Below are 22,160 nucleotides of genomic sequence, written 5' to 3' on the forward strand. Positions count from 1 at the left end.
CGGCATGGGGCTCTGGGATACAGCCAGCTGGAGAATGTAGCCTGCAGTCAACTCAAGGCAGCTAGTTACTAATACACACCTTCCTGGATTTAAACTTAAGTGTGTGTACTGTCTGATAAAGGGTCGCAATTTGAAGCCTTAAGTAGGGACTCCAGTTGTATCTACAGTTAATTAAAATGTCAATAATTGAACTGCTAATCAATATGTTAATGTGCCTGTTTTTATATTTGTTTTCAACACTCTAATTATGTTTCTCCTCACCAGGCAAAACCTATATATGGAGGATGGCTACTGCTGGCACCCGAGGGAACAAATTTTGACAATCCCTTACACAGATCTCGAGTAAGTTCCTTTGCCATACTTACAATTGATTGGGCTCACAATGGAGCATAGTTTTGTCTCTTCACCCTTTGATGGTTTCTTTTTAATAAAGAAACTTTTGCTGGACCTTTTATGAAAACAAACTGGTTCTCTTTAAAGGGAGTAACTTTATTTGACCCATATTTGTAACCTAAACTCATGCCAAGAGTTAATTGGTACAGTACTTAGGATTTTGTGTTAAACAGCTTTGAGTATGAGATGGGTAAAATCTAGCATATTAGGGCAGCTCTAAGAGTGCCAGGTAAGTTTAAAAAAAAAAAAAGCAATTGGCTCACCTAACCCTGCCTATAATTGTGTTATCCGTTTTGGCACTCATTTGACATCTGACAAGGAGGAGCTCTGGCTATTGTGGCTCCTGCCCCCGTTTCATGGATTCAGCAGCTTCCTGTGGGAGGCCTGTTCCTCTATCAGAAGAAGTCACATTCTCAGGCAGTAATGAGCCTAATATTGACTTTATTTCATGAATCTCGCTCCCCCAACATCATGTAATGGGAGCCTTGCTGTGTTGCACCGCTTCCTTTATCAGCTCCCAGAATATGCTGTGGTGGTGCATCCCAAAGAGGAGTAGGGAGAATGTGGGGGAGGAGAAGGGAAACGTCCCAGTTCTCACAACCACACTGATGGCTTCCATATGGGTTTTGGGAAAAGCACCTCTGGATCCTTCAGCTCAACTACTGTCAACAGTCTGCCACTGCTTTGACATAATCACTGATGTGTTCTGCCTATTCTCACAATCAGCTTTTCCCTGTGGGGATATAATTGGTGGCCTGTACGTAGTGCTGAGGTGAGCAGGTTGGTCAGGTTTTCACTGACGAACAAGCAAATAACAGAGAAAAAGAGCTGACATGTTGGATGAGTCATGTATCAGGACCACTTTCGTCTGTCTGTGGCCATCTTCTGTCCATCAACAACACTGCAGAGTTGATCTTTAGAAGCCCACTGTAAGTCAAATATCTTTCACCTTTTTAATGACATCTTTTAATGGATATAACCGTACATCACCTGTAAAGCTTATCGGCACTCCCACTGAGACCTTCTAAAGGCTTTTAGGTCACAAAGCACTTCTTAATATTTCATGGATTGGACTCAGTTGGAATCGGAGCCCAGGATATTTAACACTGAGACAAAACGGTGCATTAAGTTAAGAGGGCGACAAGAGGGCGGAGAGCTCATCAAGCCAATGAGGAAGCAGAAGGAAAACTGTCACCTTATCATTTGCACAAATATCGTCAGAAATGCCATTGTAACACAGATAATATGACTCCACTGTGTGTTAAATTTGACCTCGTAGTTTAAGAAATATGATACGGTTCAACTTCTTCACTAGACTCCATTAACATTGTGTTTTTGGCAAACTGACATGATACGGTCAGATATTAGTTCAAAGTTGTGTGCACGTAACATGTATATCCTGTCAGACAGATATGAGCGTCATATATTACCTACATAGCTTTTGTTGTCATTGTACCTGCATTCAGTTCTGTCTATTGTCTTTACTCCCTTTTCCTGATACGTGTCTTAAGAAAAACAAACCAAAAACCATGATCGGTTTTTGAACTGTTGCATGACGAGAAAAAGCTGTCCGGCTAGCTTGAAACCTTGTGATGTGGCATATGCTGAAAACGTTCCAAGAACTGGGTTGCCACTGCATGACAACTGCTTCCCAAAGGCTCGCTCGCCCTTTTGTATTTACTGTTTTGTATGTGTGTGCATCAGTGTAGTTGCCAAGCCTTAATACCCTGAGGTGTACATTATATAAGATTCAATATTTAAATTGGAACTTTTACAGATTAATTTACAGATCAATAGAGAGAATCCTGTGCCTTTTTATATACTAAATATCTGTCCATACTTCTAGCAGTACTTGTTAAACCTCCTTGGCTGAAATGTAGAACAGTTTGCAAACCCAAGCTGAATATCTTTACATGTTCCTTCTTCATTTATAAAATGCTGGTGTGATTTACCGCTTGGATTGAAATGGATATCTATCAAGTGACCATGTCAGTAATTCCCTTTTTGTTCATGCAGAAATGGCAAAGGAGGTTCTTCATTCTTTACGAGCACGGCTTGCTCCGCTATGCTCTGGACGAAATGGTGAGTGAAAGCTTTTTTTATATCAGTTGCTGATTTCTGTTCGTTTTGAATAAAACACTTATCATAATGAATTCTGAAATATAGCCTGATACCTCAATAATGACCTGATATCAAATACCAGCGCGGTAAATTCAGCATCAGGCACTTTTTCTTTTTACACAGTCTTATTTGGCCCAGCATAGTAATACAATACTCCCCACTTACCCTTCTCTTGCTCTTGATTTTCTGTTCAGATTTCACTCACTAAACATAAGATTGGTTTCCCTGTGCTTTTCTGTCTGTGTTAACCTGCTGTGAAAGAAATTCAGCACTGTATCTCTCAATGAAAGTGAAGTGATTATGCCCCTTCAACTCCTGGAAGTGTTCCAATGTGAATCTGATTGAGGAAGTGTTTGCATTACGAGAACACAGCAAGTTAACACACAAACATGCCGGCTTGTTACAGAAATCTGATGAAATGTTATATGGAGGAAATTATGTCCTTTTATTTTTTAAATAGTAGCATGCCTCAGATAAAGGTCTGACTGAAAAGGGAGACAGATTTATTTCCTGACTTTAAACAACGTAGATGTTTGGTAGTTTAGGTTTGAGTGTAGTTGTTACCAGCATTTTGGCACTTGTCTGTGGAATACCTGCAGCGTGTGTTGAGCTCATTACAATGACCAGGCACCCGCCATGCTGTTAACACCAGTGCTCTCTTGCATACAGCAGAGTATTTTGTGAATGTGAAATACAACCCTAACCAGCACAGTGGAATCAAAAGGAATGGTGTGACACCACATAGTGTTGATACTAAAAGTCATGTGCCAAGCTGCATGCGTTTGTTTAAGTGGCTAATACTGATTATGCAAGAGAACTGGAAAAACTGCTCAACACCACAAAGACTAATGTCTTTAGTGATTTCCATCGAAGATAGTAGTCAAAAATCTTTCTGACAGTTAGAAAATTAATGTGTACGCTGACTGTCTCTCCTGTTGAGTTCATGTTTTTGTAGGTTACTGTATAGTTTCAGTTCTATTACTACTGCATTATACTGCAGCATGTGGGCACGCTGAATATTGATTGACCCAAAGCAGTGCTCACCAGTTTTTTTTCTAGCCGTGGGATGTGCTTTGAAATGAGGCAAAAGCAGAGGTAGTTGAAGCAGCACTTGCTTTGTTGCTTTTGACCCTTTCATACTGTACGTGGCGTTCTCTGGCAGAGCACAGAGATGCTGAGAGGTTTTATGTAATAGAAGCAACAGGAGCAGATCTTTTTTTCTTTTCAGGGTCGTTTCGTTCTCCCTCTAATCTGCTGAATTTTGAATTGCAAGGCTGCTACATGCATCCAAGAGCTGAGAGGTTTTGTTTTCTGAGAATTTTATTGTACTAGACATGGCAAAAAATACTCTATTGGCCATAATGTCATCTTCAAACTGGAGCCAATGAATTGTATTTGTGAGGTACTGGTGGAGAATGATGACACCAGAAGAGCAAAGGATGATGTGTTTACTGGAAGAGACAAAGGAGAGAGGCGGATGTCCTCCTTCCATTCATCGGTCTCTCTGGATGTCACTCTTCATCTTTTCATCTCCTTTCTGAACGAGGATCAAAAGGAGAGGGGGGGCAGCAAGGGTCTGGAGCTGGAAATATCAAGTGACACTAAATATAGAACTTCACCTCTCAAACCAAAACGCATTAGAATAATTGTTTTTGTGTTGAATAGGCAGCTGCACAAACTTGGCTAATTGGGATATATGGCACTCGCTTTTTGTGGACAAAGAGGTAAAATTAATATTAATTGGGCAGTATAGCTAATGACATAAAAACATGTAGTGCTGAAACACTGATTCTACAATAGATATTAATAACACCAAAGCCATTTGAGTGTGCAACTGATTGCATTTTATACCAGTGATCAAAGCAAGTGGTGGTTTAGTAGTTGGTATTGTTTTGCTTTTTATAAAGTGTGCTTTGCAATTATTGTAACATTTCATTTTTGTGAAGTTACGCCAAAATTATAATGTTATGTTGCCTATGCTGGTTGACAGGGATGGTTTTGAAATGTGATAAAAATGTTCAGTGCAAAATGCTTCAAATAGCTACTGTGAATGTTAAATACAAGTCAGAGACTGACGTTCAAGATCAGATTAAATGCTGTATTGTAAATGACATCAGGTCAAATCTAAAGACTGCCAGCTTTTGCCAGTATAATGTTGCTCCAGACCACATCAGAGCCCCATCTGAGAGCACTGGTTGGGGTTGTAGATGAGGAGGTGCCCCTCTGTTTTCCTCTCGGCCTAGTTTTATGGCTCTTGTGTCTTGGCTCTAACCAAACCCAGATGGGCTGTGGTCCCAAGCTTCAGGATGTGGCATGGCTCTGGGGGAAAGGAATGGGTTAGCAAAGGCCTGGGAGAGCCATCGATTTGGGGTTGCCCACCTACGGTGAACACCCAACACTACACACGACTGCCATCATTTTAATCTAAGAGCAGCGGTGGCTTTGAAGAGCTGTTGTGTGCAAGAGACATGTGGTAAAAAGAAGAAAATATAGCTGTAGAACCAGTAAGAGAAAGAGAAATGTGTTCTGATTGGAAGGATGTTGAGTGAGTGCTGAAAATGTTGTCCTGCATAGAACATGTGCTTCCATGCGAGGCAGATATGTTATGAATTGTTCTTGGCAAAGGCCTCTAAAGAAGGGGGTTGAAATGCATTGTATGTAAGCTAGTTTACTGAATTTTTGTACAGCACATTTTATTAGCTGTAAATATAAATAAGATACATTTACACCCCAAAATCCACTTACAATTCAGTCTCCAGTATTTGCTGAAAGCACAAGCTAGATTTTCCCAGAGCAACCCGATGCAGTTATTTCAGGGGAGCGTTACCAAGGCAACATGTTTTGTCCCTTTGTCCAGCAACAGTTCACCATGGCATGTGCAACATGGGACAGTTATTCTCTGTTTTGTGGAGAGCTCTGGCTGTCTCTGTCCTGCCTGTAGGGATACTGGACAGAACACTCTGGAAGCAAAGCACGAGTGTGTGGGCTGAGGCTGTCTCTAGGCTCAGTCATATGGTGAGCAAGCCTTTCTACAGTAGCTGTAGAAAAAAAAAAGAAAAAAACATCAGACACAGCATCGAAACAAATGTGCAAGGCTGGAGGCTGGATCGGGCAGAGTTATAGTTTGTGCTGAGCTGCACATGTTTCTGCGTGCGTGTGTGTGAGTGATTGCACCTGGGACCAAGGGTGCTTGACTGCAAAGGCCATGTCAGGAACAGGTGTTGCAAGGTTTGAGAAACCTCAGTTTTAAACTGACTTCAGCATTAGCTGTCATGAGTTAACCATTTGCGAAAAGGTAGTCCTATAATCATTTAGAGGTAAAGGAAAAAAAAATTAACAACGTTAACACCCATACCCAAATGTGGATCAAGCTGTTTAAGTTGTTTAAGTGATGTGAGAAACACATGTGCACACACAAAATCCATTATCACCTCATGGTGAGGGCAGGTATGTGGGTGTAAAGAACGCTCCAGCTCCACTTCGACTTCAGTGCCCGTTAATATGATCAACACCCACACTATAATAACTGCCTCACTATGCGGTTCTAAATACCCCACACAACACCTAGCTCCCACAATGACCTAATTCTAAACTATTCTTGCTCTCTCTCTCACACACACACACACCCCTCATCATATGATCTAGGCTGTTTTTGTTTTGTTTTTTTCTTTTCTGTCTCAATCTCTGTTGTGGTCACATGGAGCTCACACTGAATCACAGCCTCCGTTTTTTTACATCCCTAAATTAAAAGTTTTGCATTCTGCGTTGAAACCCTTAAATTACTATTGATGTTGGACTGTGCAGAATATTTCCTCCCTCAATTTGGAGGCCATTGCAGGTTAAGTCATTTTAGTCCAGCCCCAACAAGCACAGTACACCTCCAAATAAAATGAGGCTACCCACTGAGTTGCACTACATAAAAGACCCATTCAGAAACACTTGAATTGCAATCGCCTTTTGCACTGTATTGACTGCAGTTTACTGTCTGTATCACAGCCATATCCCTCGTTATTCCAAGGAGAACAAGTTGTTCTCATGACGTTTCAGATGTTGAAGTCATTCTCATTTCATCTCAGCTCAGTTAGTTTCCTGTGTTTACTGGAATTCAAATAGTGGACCCCTGCCCCATAGTACTGTCCAAAAACTAAGAGTTTTGACAAACTTCCCTCCATTTCCCACACATTTGTGCATTCTTTTAACTTGAGGCACACTATTCTGCTGCCTCTCTCCTGAATCTTCTAGACATAAGCATATACAACCTCAGCCTGTGTTTGCCCTCAGACTTGTAGGACCTTTTGACATGCTGAAACATGCACAAACCCTCTCCCCTTCTATCCTTGTGAAACATGAAATTGAGGGCTATTTTTAACCAATTTTGAGGAGCTTTTGTCTTGTGTTTAGGAATGAGGAGAGCTTTCTAGGGGATGGGTGAGTGGGCAGGGCCTCTGAGCTGTGTTGTTGCCTCAAGGCAACTCGATGCAAGTTGTAAGTGGAGGCTGATCACCCCACCCCATCAAATTAAGGATACTTATAGGGGAGCGCCAGTCTTCCACTTTCAAGCCATGGGAAACTGAATGGAGTGGTAAATAAAGCTAGAGCGATGCTAGGGTAGATGGAAGATAGGTGACTTAAGATCAAAAGATGAATTGGGGAGAGGAGTAGATGATTTAGCGGGAAAAAGGTAAAGAATAAATTAGATGTTGCTCATGTGGATACAATGGTGTAAGCCTGCCATATGGGGTGATTGTGGATTGTTTACCAAGTGTGGGTCCAGGGTGAGGCGTGTGTTGGTTTTGTAGAGATATGATGCGTGAGAGTCTTCTTTAACCCCTGCCCTTCCTTCCCCATGGTTCCAGTAGGAACTGATCTGCTGGAATGTAAACAGCCATGGATTACAGTGGGGTCACTGTTCCCATTGCACAAAGCCACAAAACCATGGGAACAGCCATTCATACAGCTTGTAATCATCAGGGTCCACAACACCGTAACTGCCTTTCAACCCAATGGAAACCCCAAATCCCAAGGCTGTAGCTCAGTGTAATATATTCATAAAGAACATTCTCTTGTTTTTTGTTTTCATTTACAGAAATGGGGAAATCTTGCGAATTCTTTGTCATGGTTTGGTCCAATTTGGAATTCGCAGTTCCCTATGCACTTGTCACCTTGTCACTGTCATGCCTGCTGTTGGCTGGGGGAGACTGTCAACAGTTAACTTCACTGTGAGGGTGCAGTGCACTGGGAGTTATCCTTCCCAGTTTTAGCAACCACTGTGAAGGTATTACCAACTAGTGGGAGCACTAGTGTGCAGCCACAAATACAAGAACCCTCACCACCTGTCCCTCCCATGAACACAGCTGTAGTGAGACAAAATTATTTTAATGTTTTTGATCAAACAAACTCTTGTTCTAGTTGACTGTGTAATTCCACACATTAATTACTTTAAACTATATTGCAGCACAAAAGGCAAACCAAAAAAGAGTTAGGGTGGACATACTGCGTGTTGCACCCTATAGCTGACTGCCAGGGTGGTCACCAAATGATTTGACAGTGAGAAGGACGGCATTGCAAAGAGAATTGGGAATAAAGTGAATGGAAAAAATTCTACAAAGGTGATGCTTTTACAGTTCTCTTGGCTGACCCTCTGTACTATGATGCATTAGGCCACCTCATGAGCACAAGATCCAGTGTCAACATGTAATTTCGTGGGAGTACAGGTTTTAAAAATACTGTACCACACCCATTGCTTTCTTGTTAAGTTTTATTAGGAAAACAAGTACTGTAATATGGAAGTGTCATCAAAAAACATGGTGGCTTATCATTTGCAGCCTCATAACCTAACGCAGGATTATAATAGGTTTTCTTCCTATATGTTAAGGCAACTTGGCAAGGTCTTGCCTTCCTTCACCAAGCACCATGCATGTTAACCAGTCAGAGGGTTTTTTAACACCATGTTCGACAAGTGGTTCATCTTGGATGTTGAAAAAACACCTTCACTTTAGCTGCATTCTGTAGGCTACAATACAACAAAGCAGTAAATACACACAAGAAACACATTTAAAACAAACAAAATACGAAACGTAGCTTGTTTTTTGGAAATTGTTAGAAGCACGAAAATCACAGGAAAAAGACCAAATCAACTAAATGTGAGCAAGTCAACTACAAGGCAAGGCAAAAAGCGCCGCTTCTCAAACGCTACTGATGGGTTTTATAACCACGCAGAGGACGGAACAAAACTGGACTGCAGCCGGAACGTGACACAGACGTTCCCGGTGGGTTTTCCGGGTCATTCTCCCAAGCAGATCCAAGCCAAGGAATCAGCCTCAAAGTCTCAGTTTGACCCCTTTAGAGATGATCATCCAGACAGGGCACAAAACAAACTTCACTACAGCAATTTGGTAGTCTGTGATGTGATCATACATCCCTGCATAGGCAGAGGTTCTTATCCTCAACCTCACAGTGATCACTAATCAAGAACCCTGCTGTCCTCCAAGTGACCCACTATGCGTGTCCACGTTCCAACTGTGTGCTGTGTTTTCTGAAGTGACATGAGTTTACCATTACCAGGAGAGTATGATTAAGCTGAATGCAATGAAAGATCTCACTGAAGATGGCCTAGGTTGAATTTTCACTTGATAAATGACCAGTCTGGCTTTCTGTTGGCCTTTTGGCCTGACTTTCCAGTGTCTTCTTATGTATGCTTTTTTTAGTTTTTGCCTCTGCTTTAGTCACCACATCATCCCGGATGTGGCTGAGATAAGAATCTTATCTCCTTCACTGTTTGAATTCCTCTGTTTCTTTAGTCAGACGTACAGTAACTCTCTGGCTTAGAGCCAAGTCTGCTTTCTAAACAGTTAACTTCAGAGCATGGCACTTTTGAACATGGCACCACTGTACTCACTTTTATTGTCCTTAAAAGTGTAATTTAAAGACGTTATTTACATTAGTGTACAGACACTCACAGAGAACCGCCAAGAAACATGATCCCCACTGATCTTAAACTAAACTTAATTGTGGTTTTGCGCTTGTTCTAAGCTCCCACGGATCAAATGTGAAGGAAGGGGAGACATTTTTGTTTTCTCACAGACCACCCCCTCTCACCCATTTGCATTCTTCATTTATTGTTTGTGTACATTGCCTAGCCAAAAGGCTTAATGAGTCTAAAAATAATGGCTGTCAAATTATACTTATTAAATTCAAATTACAGTCAATAAAACAGCATTATTCTCCAGTATGCACACTCAAACACACAGAAAAGGCGACAAAACTGTTCCCCTTTGACTGGATGTGCAGAGAAGTGCTCCCACTGAAAATAGGACTGAATTCATTGCCATGCATTGACCTGGAAATGCATAGACAAATTGGTTCAAGTCAGAAAAAAATCCTAGGCACTTATAAAAACCAATCACCTCAATAAATAGGCTTTTGTCTTCAATTAGCATTTCAAAAAACTCAAAACTTTAGCACATTTCACAACTAACCATGGTTTATAATATCAAATATACTCTACTTAAACTTTGAGCTTCAACTAAAGTAGGCTGCAAGCAATTGGAGACGGTCCTTCTGTTCAACCTTCTGGTCTGTTATTATATTAGTGTTCACTGTTGCATGAGCCTGTGGACAGGATCATTTAGCACAGGGCACTAGGTCCATCATCACCCTGGGTAAAATGGCACTATATTGCTCATAGCAAACAGGTCCTCATAAGGTATCAGTTTTCTATTGATGTGGGATCTCAGCTGATGGTGAACTTGTACTCTCCTTTAAATTTTCCTTTGTAATTATGATTGCCATGTTGTGTTGAGCCAAATCTTTTATGGTGGTCCACTGTTGCACCATGGTGAGAAGTCCTTTTTTCAAAGACTTCTTTTTTTTAGGACGTCTTTACTATCCTTCTCTTTGTACCCTCCTTCATTTTCTTGTTCTTTTTAATGATTTCCAGCTATTCATTATCCAGAGAAAGGCTGGCTCCAGGAGGCTTTGGCTAAACCAGTGTCCACTCTCACTCGCATGGTCCTCACTTTTACTTTCCCATCACTTAGTCCGATTCACTTTCCCTTCCTTTTACCTCCTCACTTTCTCTCATTCTGCCACTCTCTCTCATGTCTCTGTCTTTCATTCCCGTTCTCTCTGGCCAATAAATCATTTGTGTTGGAGAGAGCAGCCAACAGTATTGTGTAACTTCTTGTCTCCCCCAAACCCTCCCTTGTCTATAAAGCCAAACATGTCCTGACGGACTGCTCGCTCCGTTTGTTCTAAATACTAGACCAGGACACTGACAAAAGGTTTCATTTTAAGCATCAGGATGAGGGGTTGGACAGCTCTGAGACGGGCACTAATAAAACAGTGGGGTAGATGGGTAGGTGTCTGCATGTGTGATGGTGGGGGTGTAGAGACACAGAGGCATTTCCAATTTAGAGACTGAAAATACTGCAATTGTGAATTACCCACAGGTATACCGCACTAGAGCCCACCAGTTTACTGAGGTAATATTTGTCATTTAAATTAAGATTTGACTACATGATTCCTGCTCTTCAGCTATAACTCTGTGTTGTTTCTTGGTAGTCGGGACGAATGACAGACATTATTAGTTACATCACTGCACTAAGATGTCTTGTTGGATGAAGTCCAGTTGTAAACTGGCCCTCAGACTGGGTGTCTAATAGGCTGCTGCCTTCTGATGGCCTGCTGTCGCCACAGCTGCAGTTGAATGTCTTTCAGAGATGCAACAGGTGCAGGTGTATTGGATGACCTTTAACCTTTCGCCTCTGCTTGGCGACTTGCCAATCCAACCACCTGTTGAGGTCAGGGCTCAGAGGCCAAGCTATTTTTAGAAAGAAAGTTCAGCCTCGGAAGTGGGTGTAGTGAAGTTCCATGTGAATACAATATAAAAATATTTCTATACAAACGTAGCAAGAGTAAAACATACGTCATGGTAGACACCACAACATATGTTTTATCCCTGCTATGCTTGCATAGAAATATTTTAGATGCAGGTGAAAATATCTCCCATATACAAAATACACAAAAAGATACAAAAAGCAGATCATTATGCAAATTACAGTTTTTGGTGTCTTTTGATGTCAACATAAATATGTGTCCCGAGGGTGTCTAGAGGCCCCCAAACCATGAAAGAAGACCATCCTCTCTTTTTCCTGCTCCATATTTTAGTAAATGTGAAGATACCGTTCAGATTTGACCCCTCTTCTTATGTAAGAAACGAGGCTGTTGATCTTCCTCAGGTCTTCAGCAGGGTGCCTGTCCCGCCCACTGAAACACTGAATCCACTTTGCTGTGTGCCATTGTTATTATTTTGCTAACGCTAGCTGTTGTAAAACTCAGATGTTGACGGTACAATAAAAGCATGCACATTTTTTAGTTGGCTGTGACGACCGTCAATTCATTTCCTCCCTCCCATGAGCAAGTGAATACCCAGTGGATTTACTTTATTTTGGATGGAAATGTCACCACCGCGACTGGAGTGGGTATGGGTTATTTTAGGTGGGACTGCTTTCTTAAATGGGGCTGCTAACAGTACAGCCTCAAGGATGGATCAATACTGTCTGTGACCTGTGTTTTATGCTGTTTAATTTTTCTTAGTTTTATTTGGCATGTGAGTGGGTTAAACGTGGCACTGTCGGTGGTTCCCCTTCAGAAACACAGACAGAGCTGATGCAGGTGTTGGTGGGCGATACCTGCTCATGCCTGTGGGAGCTGAGCAGTCAGAGCAGGCTTTTTGGGAGGGGCAGCTTAACGAGATAACTGAGCGATCAGAAAGAGGCTGAAAAGAGCAACATGTATTATTAACTGTATGAGGGAAAACTATATATTTTTGAACATTACAGCATGTAAAAAATATTTTAGTAGAACCCTCCCAAACCCATGTATGAACCTGAAAAAGAGCATAATATGTCTCCCTTAAGTATGTTGGCTCGTTGCTAATTGTTTCTGGGTGAGCCACTTGCTCTTTAATAACCCACTCCAGCTTCCTCAGGACCTGGCCCAAAATTCCCATTTCAAGCAGCCATGGGCTGGCCTACCTCCAGCCTCAGCACCTAATCAGCTTAGTACTCTCTCCTTGGTGTTTTTTCTCGACTTTAAGAGAAAGCAACAAAAAATGCCTCATCTACTTAAATGAACTGCGGTCCTTTGAAATATTAACTACTGCATTAAAATAATGATGTGCAATAAAATATAAAACAAAGCACAGCAATAAAATATCATTACTTATTATATTGCAAATAAAGACAAACTATGAAATACACAAGATATCACCAGAATAGCAATTTCACCAGATATCAAGATATCTTGGGCTAGGTCATATTCTTTCTCTTGAAGATTCAAGATTGTCTGTGCATTCAACAAATGTATGGTTAAATCACTATGTTATATATTTGGGAAGTGTTCTTGTTTTTGTTATGTGTTGAGACATCAGCATTAGGTGTAATTTTGTGAAATGGTTTAACACATTTGAACAAAGTCATTCATCCTCTACAAAGTAAGGAATTCTAAAAAGATTTTTGGGTATTGATACAAAAACTTGAGCATTGTATTCTGGTCCTAGAACACATAAATCTGGTCTTGTTACCTGATGAATTTCCTCCATAGCCTCTAAAGTTGTCTGCTGACAGCACTGTTTTTGGCAGGTTGACTGCCAACCAACAGACCTGGGCCTATAGGAAGCTGCTCTTCAGCCCTGTGGAAAAATGGCTAACTCCAAAACTGAGGTATTAGCTGTATTCCCAAAGGAACATTTTCCTATCCCTCCCCCATTTTCCCTTCCCTTCTGCCTGATGGGCTAATTTGCGTTGACTTAGCAAGGCTTTGGCAGATTTACAGTCATTATCAAAGGTAGTTGAAGCCTGACTACAGGTCTTATACAATTTCTTCTCATAGTGAATACTGTGTTGCAGAAAATAGCTTCTTGTTAATTGTACTAAAGGAGTAAATGATATTTATGTATGTGTTGTGTTTTGATAAGAAAAGTTTTGTTTGGAACCCTGTGTCCTTACAGTAGCCACAGCACATTATGGGTGCTGATTCACCTTGGCCTACTTTCTGAAGTGCAGTGTCAGAGCGCCGTATGGGACGCTGCAGTAATCCAGACACTGCAAAAGAACAGTTGCTTTAAGATCACAATGTGCCCCCAAACGGCAATGAGACAAAAACCTGCTGCTAGAGCTGCAACTTGAGGGTTTTACTGCTCTAGAAGTCAGTTAGTGAGTGAGTGGCACCATTATTGGAAAAGAAGATAAGATACTTGGAAAAACAATGCAGGTTAATAATTTATTTGTTCCATAGATGAAAACTTGTTCAATGTGCAGAGCATTCATTTGTAACCATTGTTGTCACAGTCGTAATGATCTTATGTTTTGGAGCGTGCTGTTGATGCAGGTGCTTTATTTAGGACCTAATTGCGTTATCAGTGCGACATGCATTTGTGAACTCTGCGCCAAGCCACCTAGGGATTTAGATAAGCCATGCTTTCCTGCCTCCATGGTCCACTGCCCTGACTGTGATTAGTGACAAAACTAAAATCTTTCACAACACCTAATTTAGAGATGGCAACAGCCTTCAGTATTTCAAGCTTAAGGACAAGTTTTGGTTATAATTCATTTTTCCTGATCTGAAGACCCAAAACAGTGCACAAAAATCCACTTCAACAATCAGATTCTGCATAATAGTCAGTTTCTGGAGCAGAAAAGTCATCGGCATCTGCTGTTATATTGCAAGATATTAGCCTACCCGGCTACTTGACAGGGACAGACTGAACAAAATGAATTCTGTACACTATTCAGTTGATTCCCATAGCATCACCATGGCTGCTTCACCATGGCAACAGTGGCAAAATCTGATGGGTATTGTAATATTATGAGTTGTCTGCCATGCTAAAATAATGGACAAAAACATAATTTAACACGAACAAAGTTGAAATATTTAAAACTGGTGGCCGCCCGTAACATAAACCAACAAGACAGTTTGGCTGACACTGACTAGTAACCCTTTTGTGTACATTGAAATAAGTCAGTTTTGATTATTTAGACATTTTACATATCATGCAAAACAACAACAAGTTATCAAATTGTTAATCAATCAATTAATTTGACATATCTCTCATCCCTAGTCACCCCTGATTATAGAACTTAGAGCGGATGGGTAAAAACTGAACTGATAAGCAGAGCAAGCAGACATTACTTCTCATCTGTGATGAACGATACCTCTGTAAAGAAAGCGATGTGGAAAAAAGCAGGAGAGAGAAGAAGCAGCTTTGACAAATATTAAAAGGGCGTTGGACAGCAAAGAAAGGAAAAAGTTACCAGACTGTGAACCCACACACACTCACAATAATTCTCCGTAGACGGTCTGAGTCTGAACAGCCAACGCAACATGACACAACTCGATCGTAGCACCTGTTTCTGCAGCCGGCCCTTCTACTCTGTCACCACCCAGACATAGACGTACTGGTTTCTCACACTCTCTGTCATGCAGTTATTCATTTTTTATTATTCTGTGCATTACATAAACACTACTGATAAAGATCCAATTGCAGCACTGAATGTTATAGAATAAGAACCTAATATATCGTAGATAAATTGTTAAATTTGGTACCCACACGTGTGTTTATTCTACCTTGGACTAGAAAAGATCTGCTTCATGTAGATCCAGTACAACAGTATCTGATTGCCTGATAGCACAGCCCTAGCCTTCATTTGACAAGAATCCTGCCATACCATTAGAGAAAATGATCTTCATCCTCCAACTCTGCCTCGTCTTCCTCCTCCTCTGCATTTGTTAACTGCTGGACCCCTAACACAGCATTCAACCACCCACATCCTCTCACCATTCTCCATAAGAAGAGCAGCACAGCTACCACCCACAGTCCACTCTGAAATACCTGGCATAAATATGTGTGAAATGTGTGCCGTTTTGATTTATTTATTTTTTTAAATGTTCGTTTTTCTCAGAATATTGTGTTTGATGTATTTCTTGCAGTTAGTCTTCACGGCAGTGCTGTTGCTGTGTAACCAGGTTTAGAGCAGATGCCTATACTGTAGCATTCATCTGAACGTCTTGAATGCATACCAGTGGAGTGAGGTGTATCTGAGAATGCCTGGAGGACTGTGCTTGGCCCTGCAACAGAGATGTCAGATATCCACCGTATGGCTTTTTAGAGCTATATGTTTGCCTAAAGTACAGACTGGGGTTAGGGCTGGTATTATAGCTGAGATTAAGGTAAATATCATGTGTGATTGTACTGGCTTAACATTGTTGTGATATTATGGTGAAATTATAGGACTGTGAGCACTATGAAACAGTGATGATTGTAATCATGTCAATGACCAATCTGTCAACTCTTGTTCCTGGCCTCATTGCTTTGTTTTTCTGTGTCTGTATGATTATTGTGGACTTGGGAAGAGGGGAGACACGGTTTGATATTCCTCTGTAACAAGACTAGAGGTGACTCCATCTGTCTGGCACCTGAGGACATTTCCCCACAGCTGGTTGTTGGCATGCTCGCTGGTATCAAAAATGTATGTTTACCTCTGTTGTCCTAAGTTGCTAAGGAAAGATTTATTGCATAATTGCTGTTATCGGTAATGAGCAGAGGATGTTGGACCCTGAAAAGACCTGAGTCTAGGCCATGTTCATGAGTCAGGATGAAGTAGTGCCAGTTCATCAGCTTTCCTTTAGGCTCCTGTGTCTTAAATGATCAAAGTCAAATAGCTTTGGATGCAGGGCGAGGAACTTGGCAACAGTGCTTGAGCATCCTGCTGTTACATGTCTAAAGAAGAGTAATGTAACTTAACGAGTGAAGTTGTAGCTTTTGAATTTGTCACCATCAATGTTGGCAGACAACCTGGCACCCAGTACTAAATAACAGATGTTTCTAATCAGCTAACAGGTGTTCATAACTAACATTGAGCAATATTTCAGGTGAATTCATACTTATAGAAAACAATTTGAATGCTTCAAAAAGGATGTTGCAATATATGACTCATTCACATAGTTAAATGCCATTTAATTCCCTCATGCTCTGAGTCAGTTTAACTGCACTCTTGCTTTCCATGACCAGAAATGAGTCTGTCAAACCCAAAAATGTTGATGGCAGAGGAAGAGCATTTGCTGCAACCAAAAATGAAAGTTAGACCATTAGCCAGCTGCCAAAAGAAGCAAATATTTCTCTCACTGTGTCATAAGGGAGAATGAGATGTTTTGCTAAGATGCAGAATGGCCAGAGTGAAGGAAGCCAAGGGCAAAAAGGCATGCATGCATGCATGCATAGAGCTTACTAATTACCTTTTTTCTAAACAGAGAGTGGGTTCCTAATGAACACTGTCAGGCTACACAGCATCTGGACAGAGATCACAAGACATATGAATACTAAATGGAAAGCAGAGGAGAGATGGACCTAAACTATGCAATGGGCTTGCATTTAATGCAATGCTGAACTGGGAATAAAAAGTTTTGATTGAAAGCACTCTGGCCATGATAGTATTTTTATTTTTTCATCAGCTGTAGCTCACTGAGTAGGTCAACTGGGAATGGTGTCTCCATTTCCTCATATTGCATGGATTTTAAAGATCTCACTTTGGGTACTTCTAATTTGTTTATCAACTAACACCTGTTGACTAAAACAAAATGATTAAAAATGTTGAGTGAACTAATAAAAATGTTTTATAATTAATGAGTTATATACTCATGAACTTCCACCACTTGCTTGACAATATTTCATTTTGATGTTTGCCACTGAAGCACAGTATTCCGGTTAAGACCTAATGACTTGACAACGACAGCTAAAATGGCACATCTGGCTGCTGCTTTCATAATATTTTCATAGAAGTATTCCGTTAATTACCGTTGCTGATACCAAATGCCGTCCTGCCCATACAGTCATCACAGACTGGCCTCGAGAATCCAGACCTCCTTCTGATTTGTCCCTAACTTCCCTTGAGACTCTGCTCAATTACTCCCATCGAGACAATATTTATCTTATTGTCTGAACAACTTCAGAGACTAGAATAAGTTTATGCTGGCTTCATAATTTCCATGCTCTGATCACAAAAGGACACTTGTCTCTCAGTCATTTCCTTGTTGAGGGTTAAGGGGAGGAGTGGCTCTGTGGACTGTGGCGGCTGACAATCCCACATTGTGTGAACTGGTGCTGCCTCACAAAGGGACCATTGTGGAGAGCGGTGGCCCAGGGAGAGGGGACTGGGTCTAGGCTAGGTGACAGAGAGGTGTGGGTTCGGGGGGCCTGGGTCTGGGGGCTACTGCCGCGATGGCTGGCCCAAAGTAGGGGTGTGTTTTGGTGCTCAGCTGACACAGTTCTGGGGCAGGGAGGGTGCACACGTGTGAGAGGAGTCCCGTGCTGCATGCCACACAGCTTCAGTGCAAAACATACACTGTACTCCCACACAACCACCACCTACCTCATATATAAGCACACAAATCTTTCTTAGAGGTGAGCAGCTTTATGAAAATAGGTTTTTAATCAGAGCTGTTGTCAGTCTGATTTATTTCCTAGAGAATCCAATACTGTGATTATAAACCCGGAGGTTTAAGCCGCTTGTACAACTGAACAACAGAATCTGAAATATTTTGCTGTTTATCCCCCTTTTGACTCAAGGACAAGCCCACATGTGCAGTGTACTCTAGATTTATTTACTCAGACAGATGGCCTAGCAGTCCAAAGTCATCGTCCACAAACCCCATTTTTTCTGCTGCCCTGCTGTTCTCCTTGACCACCAGCTTGAGACTTAATCTCCCTTTTCTCTTACTGTTTCCACTCTCTGTCCCCAAACCTCCTTCCTCTCTCCATGTCTGAGAATGACAGGGCTCTCAGGTCAAGCTGACGCCGGTCTCTCTGTCCAGTCTGAAGCAGGCCCAGGCCCTCGCCCAGCTGTCCTAACGTCTATTTGTCCGTCTGTCTGTCAAGCCCGGCTGTTGCCCTGGCCTCTCACCTCAGTGTCAAGAGCCCTTTGGTGGTGGACCATTTTAAAGCCACGGGCATAAGAAGTTGAACCAAAACATAATGGCCAACTAAGTCACTGCGTCTGTGGTTTTACCATGATACATAAGAAACTGCAAAATTTATACCTGAAGCTGTTGTTTCTGAGGCTGCCTCAGATTTTTCTCATATTCGTAGCCCAGTTAGACCAACCCTCTATCTTCCTTTTCCAGTTGGTTGTGCCAAATTTTAACTCCACTGCTAGCTGTTATGATATAGACCGTGATAAAAGAATTGAGAATGGAAGTGACATTTAACAGTGACAAAGTAAACAGGGTCTAAACAGGATGAGAATTACTACGAACTGTTAGAACTGCTAACTATTGACTTCACTGTACACATTAGAGGCCATCCATAGGCTTTAATTACTCCTTTGCTGACAGGCTATGGTTATGCTGCACAAATTGGGTCCTTGAGTTAGATTTATTTGGTCACTAGCAAACATGAATGTAATACCTTTTAATTTTGTTTCCAGCTCTATCTCCTAATATATTCCAATTCACTGAGGGCTATAATTTATCATCTGTGGCTACCTGGTACTTATGTGTGGAACCACTGTGGTATTTTGGTGTCTATAATTCTGCCTGTATGTTTAGTGCAGTGAAAATAGGGCCCAAAAGCTGTTCAAACAGCTACCCATGCCCACTGTGCTTAGTTATGCAGTACTCATTTACTTCATTGAACAAATATAAATCCCGCAGTCAACATAAGATTATCAAGGCTTCTCCCTTTGCTCGCGCAAGTCACTTGGAGGTCGGACTTAGCAGAAGTCTGTTTTGTGGTCATGGATGTGCAAATATTTTTTCTTTAGGTGCTGTCTTTCGCAGAATGCATATGCAGTATTTTTCTGACTAATGCACCAAGAAACACATCATTTTGCAAAAACTGTATGCCTAGCACAACAGGCTCACTCGGAGAGATGCAGCGCAGTGGACTATAAATAGACGATCTTATCTGTTCCAGGTTAAGCTAGCATGTCTCCATTCATTGTAAATGAGTCGTGCCTACGCACAAAGCCACTGTGTGCTTTCATAAACCTGCATGTGAAACCTTAAGTCATTGTACACAAAGTAGTATTATTGTGGAAGTCCTGTGGTCATGTTATTTATGGCTGACAGATGGTATCCATGTTGGTGTGCATAGTTGGGTTTACACCTCACAGCGAGGCATCAGACAGATTAAACTCAAAACTTCAGTGAACCTATGAACTAACACTGTTTGTAAATGGAACAGACAGTCCTTTTTACAGGTCCTTTCATGCTCTTTCTAGTGCTACAATATACAACATGGCTGTGTAGCTGTGTAACAGGCTGTATTCCCATTGGAGCAGACACAATGTACGTAATCTTGCTGTAAAACAGTTAATTTGATAAATAATGTAAACTATTTCTTTTCTATGTCTTTGTTTGCACCTGATTCAAGATACCAGCCCTTTTCAACCTGTTCAAAAATCACCCCACTTCTTTAACAACCACATTAAGTGCATCATTATTACTGTGTTGATTATGGACTTCAGTGACGGACTCAGCAGGACATTATTGCATTTGGTTAATAGCAGCCACTCTATTCACAGAGTTGTGAACAACTACATAATTTCCCTGTCTAAAATCACCCAAATCATTATTAGAGTGATACTTTCTTTTACAGATGGAGCTTGTGAAGTAAAAAGTTGTGTATATGATGCAATTATGTAATTCAGGTTTTTTAGATGCTGCAATGAATATCACAAGAAGCAAAAATATCACAGTGAGCCCTAACAAGAACATTTGCCTGTGCACAGACTGTCATATCAGTGTGTGGCATGCCAAGCTTGGCATGAATATTGATGATGGGGTGGATTATGTGAGAAGACGGACCATGTGGAGGGATATGTGGGCACGTCTGCTCACTTCCTCACTAAACACTATCTGTGTGTCTCTCTGTGTCTTCCAGCCCAGCACTCTACCCCAGGGTACAATCAATATGAACCAGTGCTCTGACGTAATCGATGGAGAGTCCAGGACAGGTCAGAAGAACTCGCTGTGCATCCTGACCCCTGAGAAAGAGCACTTCATACGGGCTGAGTGTAAAGAAATCATCAATGGGTAAGACACAATAACCAGGAATGTGCTCTCTTAATGTTGGGAATACAATCTGCTGTCAAGTCTTTGTATATGAGAGATACTGAAAAATAACTGCAGCCTCAGGTGGGCAGTAAGGTTTGCGTTGCTGTCTCTTTTGGTTCAAGTGGTTATTGATGACAGAGACTTGGACAAGGAAAGCATAGCTGTGCGCAACTGCCTTTGCTGCCAAAACTGCTCTGCCCCCTGCTGTCTCCTTCGGGCTGTGCTTTTCAGAGACTTGAAATCCACACTGCAGTGACAGTGCACATTCTTGAACTGTTTCCTCTCCCTGCCTCTCGCCCTCTGTTCACAGACCCCCATATGCCAGGACACAGATCACAACACTCAAGCTTTGAGTCTCATAATTTGGTTGTCTCTTGTGCCTTTCCTCCACTCCTGCACATTCAAAGTGTGTGTCTGCTCTGCACTCTCCCTCCCTGGCTGTAGCATACATATTATGGCTATTCTTAGGGAACTGTGACTCACAACACCCACTCTCCGTTATGGTACCTGCTCTATCACTGTACACCTCCCACTCTCCTATCATCTGGCTCCCATGTGTTGGTTTTGAGCCATCACACAATCATATTAACCCTCGCAAGGTTGCCATTAACTGACAATCAGGATTTTTAAATCATATATGTAATATTTTGTGTGTTTTCCTGGTTACGTTATGCTCCTCACAAATGTCTTTTGACTCATGTTATGCTGTAGTATGTGTTACAGTCCGCTGTGGGCACTCACTAATTCATATGTGCCACGATTGTATCTACAGAATGAACGTTTACAGTGTGTGTCTCCACACCAAAGGCTTTCAGTATTTACAAAGTGGGTGGAGTAGAGAAATGTTTGATAATGCAAAAGCGTTCTTTACCATAGTCACAGGCTTAATTACTCCGATCACAAAATAGCCAGGGGTTTTCTATAGAACATGAAGTCATATGCTTTACAATTTCATGAAGAATAGCGTTTATCTTGATGGCTATTTTCAGGTTCTACATATGTTAGTCCTGATATCAGGAGTGAATCCTATTTTTAGCCAGTTTTAGGAGACTAAAACTCTGAACACTTAAGTCTTGTCTTAATCAAGGAAAAACATGACAGTTTTATCTAGTTGTAGTTATGACCAAAAACATTTTAGTAAAATGTCAGCAAACCGCTTCCAGGTTAAAATTCCTCATGAATGACATGATATTGTGCATCTTCACAAAGAGCAAAAAAGCAAACATTCCTTTTTCAAGGAAAATCAATGTTCCCATACAGCACAAAGTGTTAAGATGCTTTGTGTTGACACTCAGGATTAAATACTGAAAAGAGTTCTTCTTCACTGCATTTGTCCACTGTTTACAGAGTAGAGGGTGGTTAATGTACTGCAGCGTTGTTGTAACATTTTGTTACATGCTTGTCCTGGCAAGTGTAATTGTTTATATTTTGCTGCAAAGAATTTTGTCCCAGTCATATATTGATCCTCCATGGGTGCTGAGTTTGCATACTCTGCACATAGTGTTCAAAAAATAACAAGACTGTTTTCACTATTC

General features: G+C 41.3%; 1 protein-coding gene across 8 annotated transcripts in view; it reads left to right on the forward strand.

Annotated features, from left to right (window-relative positions):
- LOC139219405 (myosin phosphatase Rho-interacting protein) overlaps positions 1 to 22,160 on the forward strand; it is a 48,611-nt gene that overhangs the window by 2,951 nt on the left and 23,500 nt on the right. For all 8 annotated transcript variants that reach the window (XR_011585722.1, XR_011585723.1, XM_070851229.1 and 5 more), the window contains exons 2-4: positions 265 to 342; positions 2,410 to 2,475; positions 20,453 to 20,604. Coding sequence is in view for 6 of the 8 variants with exons in the window: in XM_070851229.1 (XP_070707330.1) it covers positions 265 to 342; positions 2,410 to 2,475; positions 20,453 to 20,604 (296 nt within the window). In the remaining 2 variants the exon portion in view is untranslated. The remainder of the gene's footprint in view (positions 1 to 264; positions 343 to 2,409; positions 2,476 to 20,452; positions 20,605 to 22,160) is intronic.

This window comes from Pempheris klunzingeri, chromosome 20, assembly GCF_042242105.1.
Source record: "Pempheris klunzingeri isolate RE-2024b chromosome 20, fPemKlu1.hap1, whole genome shotgun sequence".
In the NCBI taxonomy this organism is placed as follows: Eukaryota; Metazoa; Chordata; class Actinopteri; order Acropomatiformes; family Pempheridae; genus Pempheris; species Pempheris klunzingeri.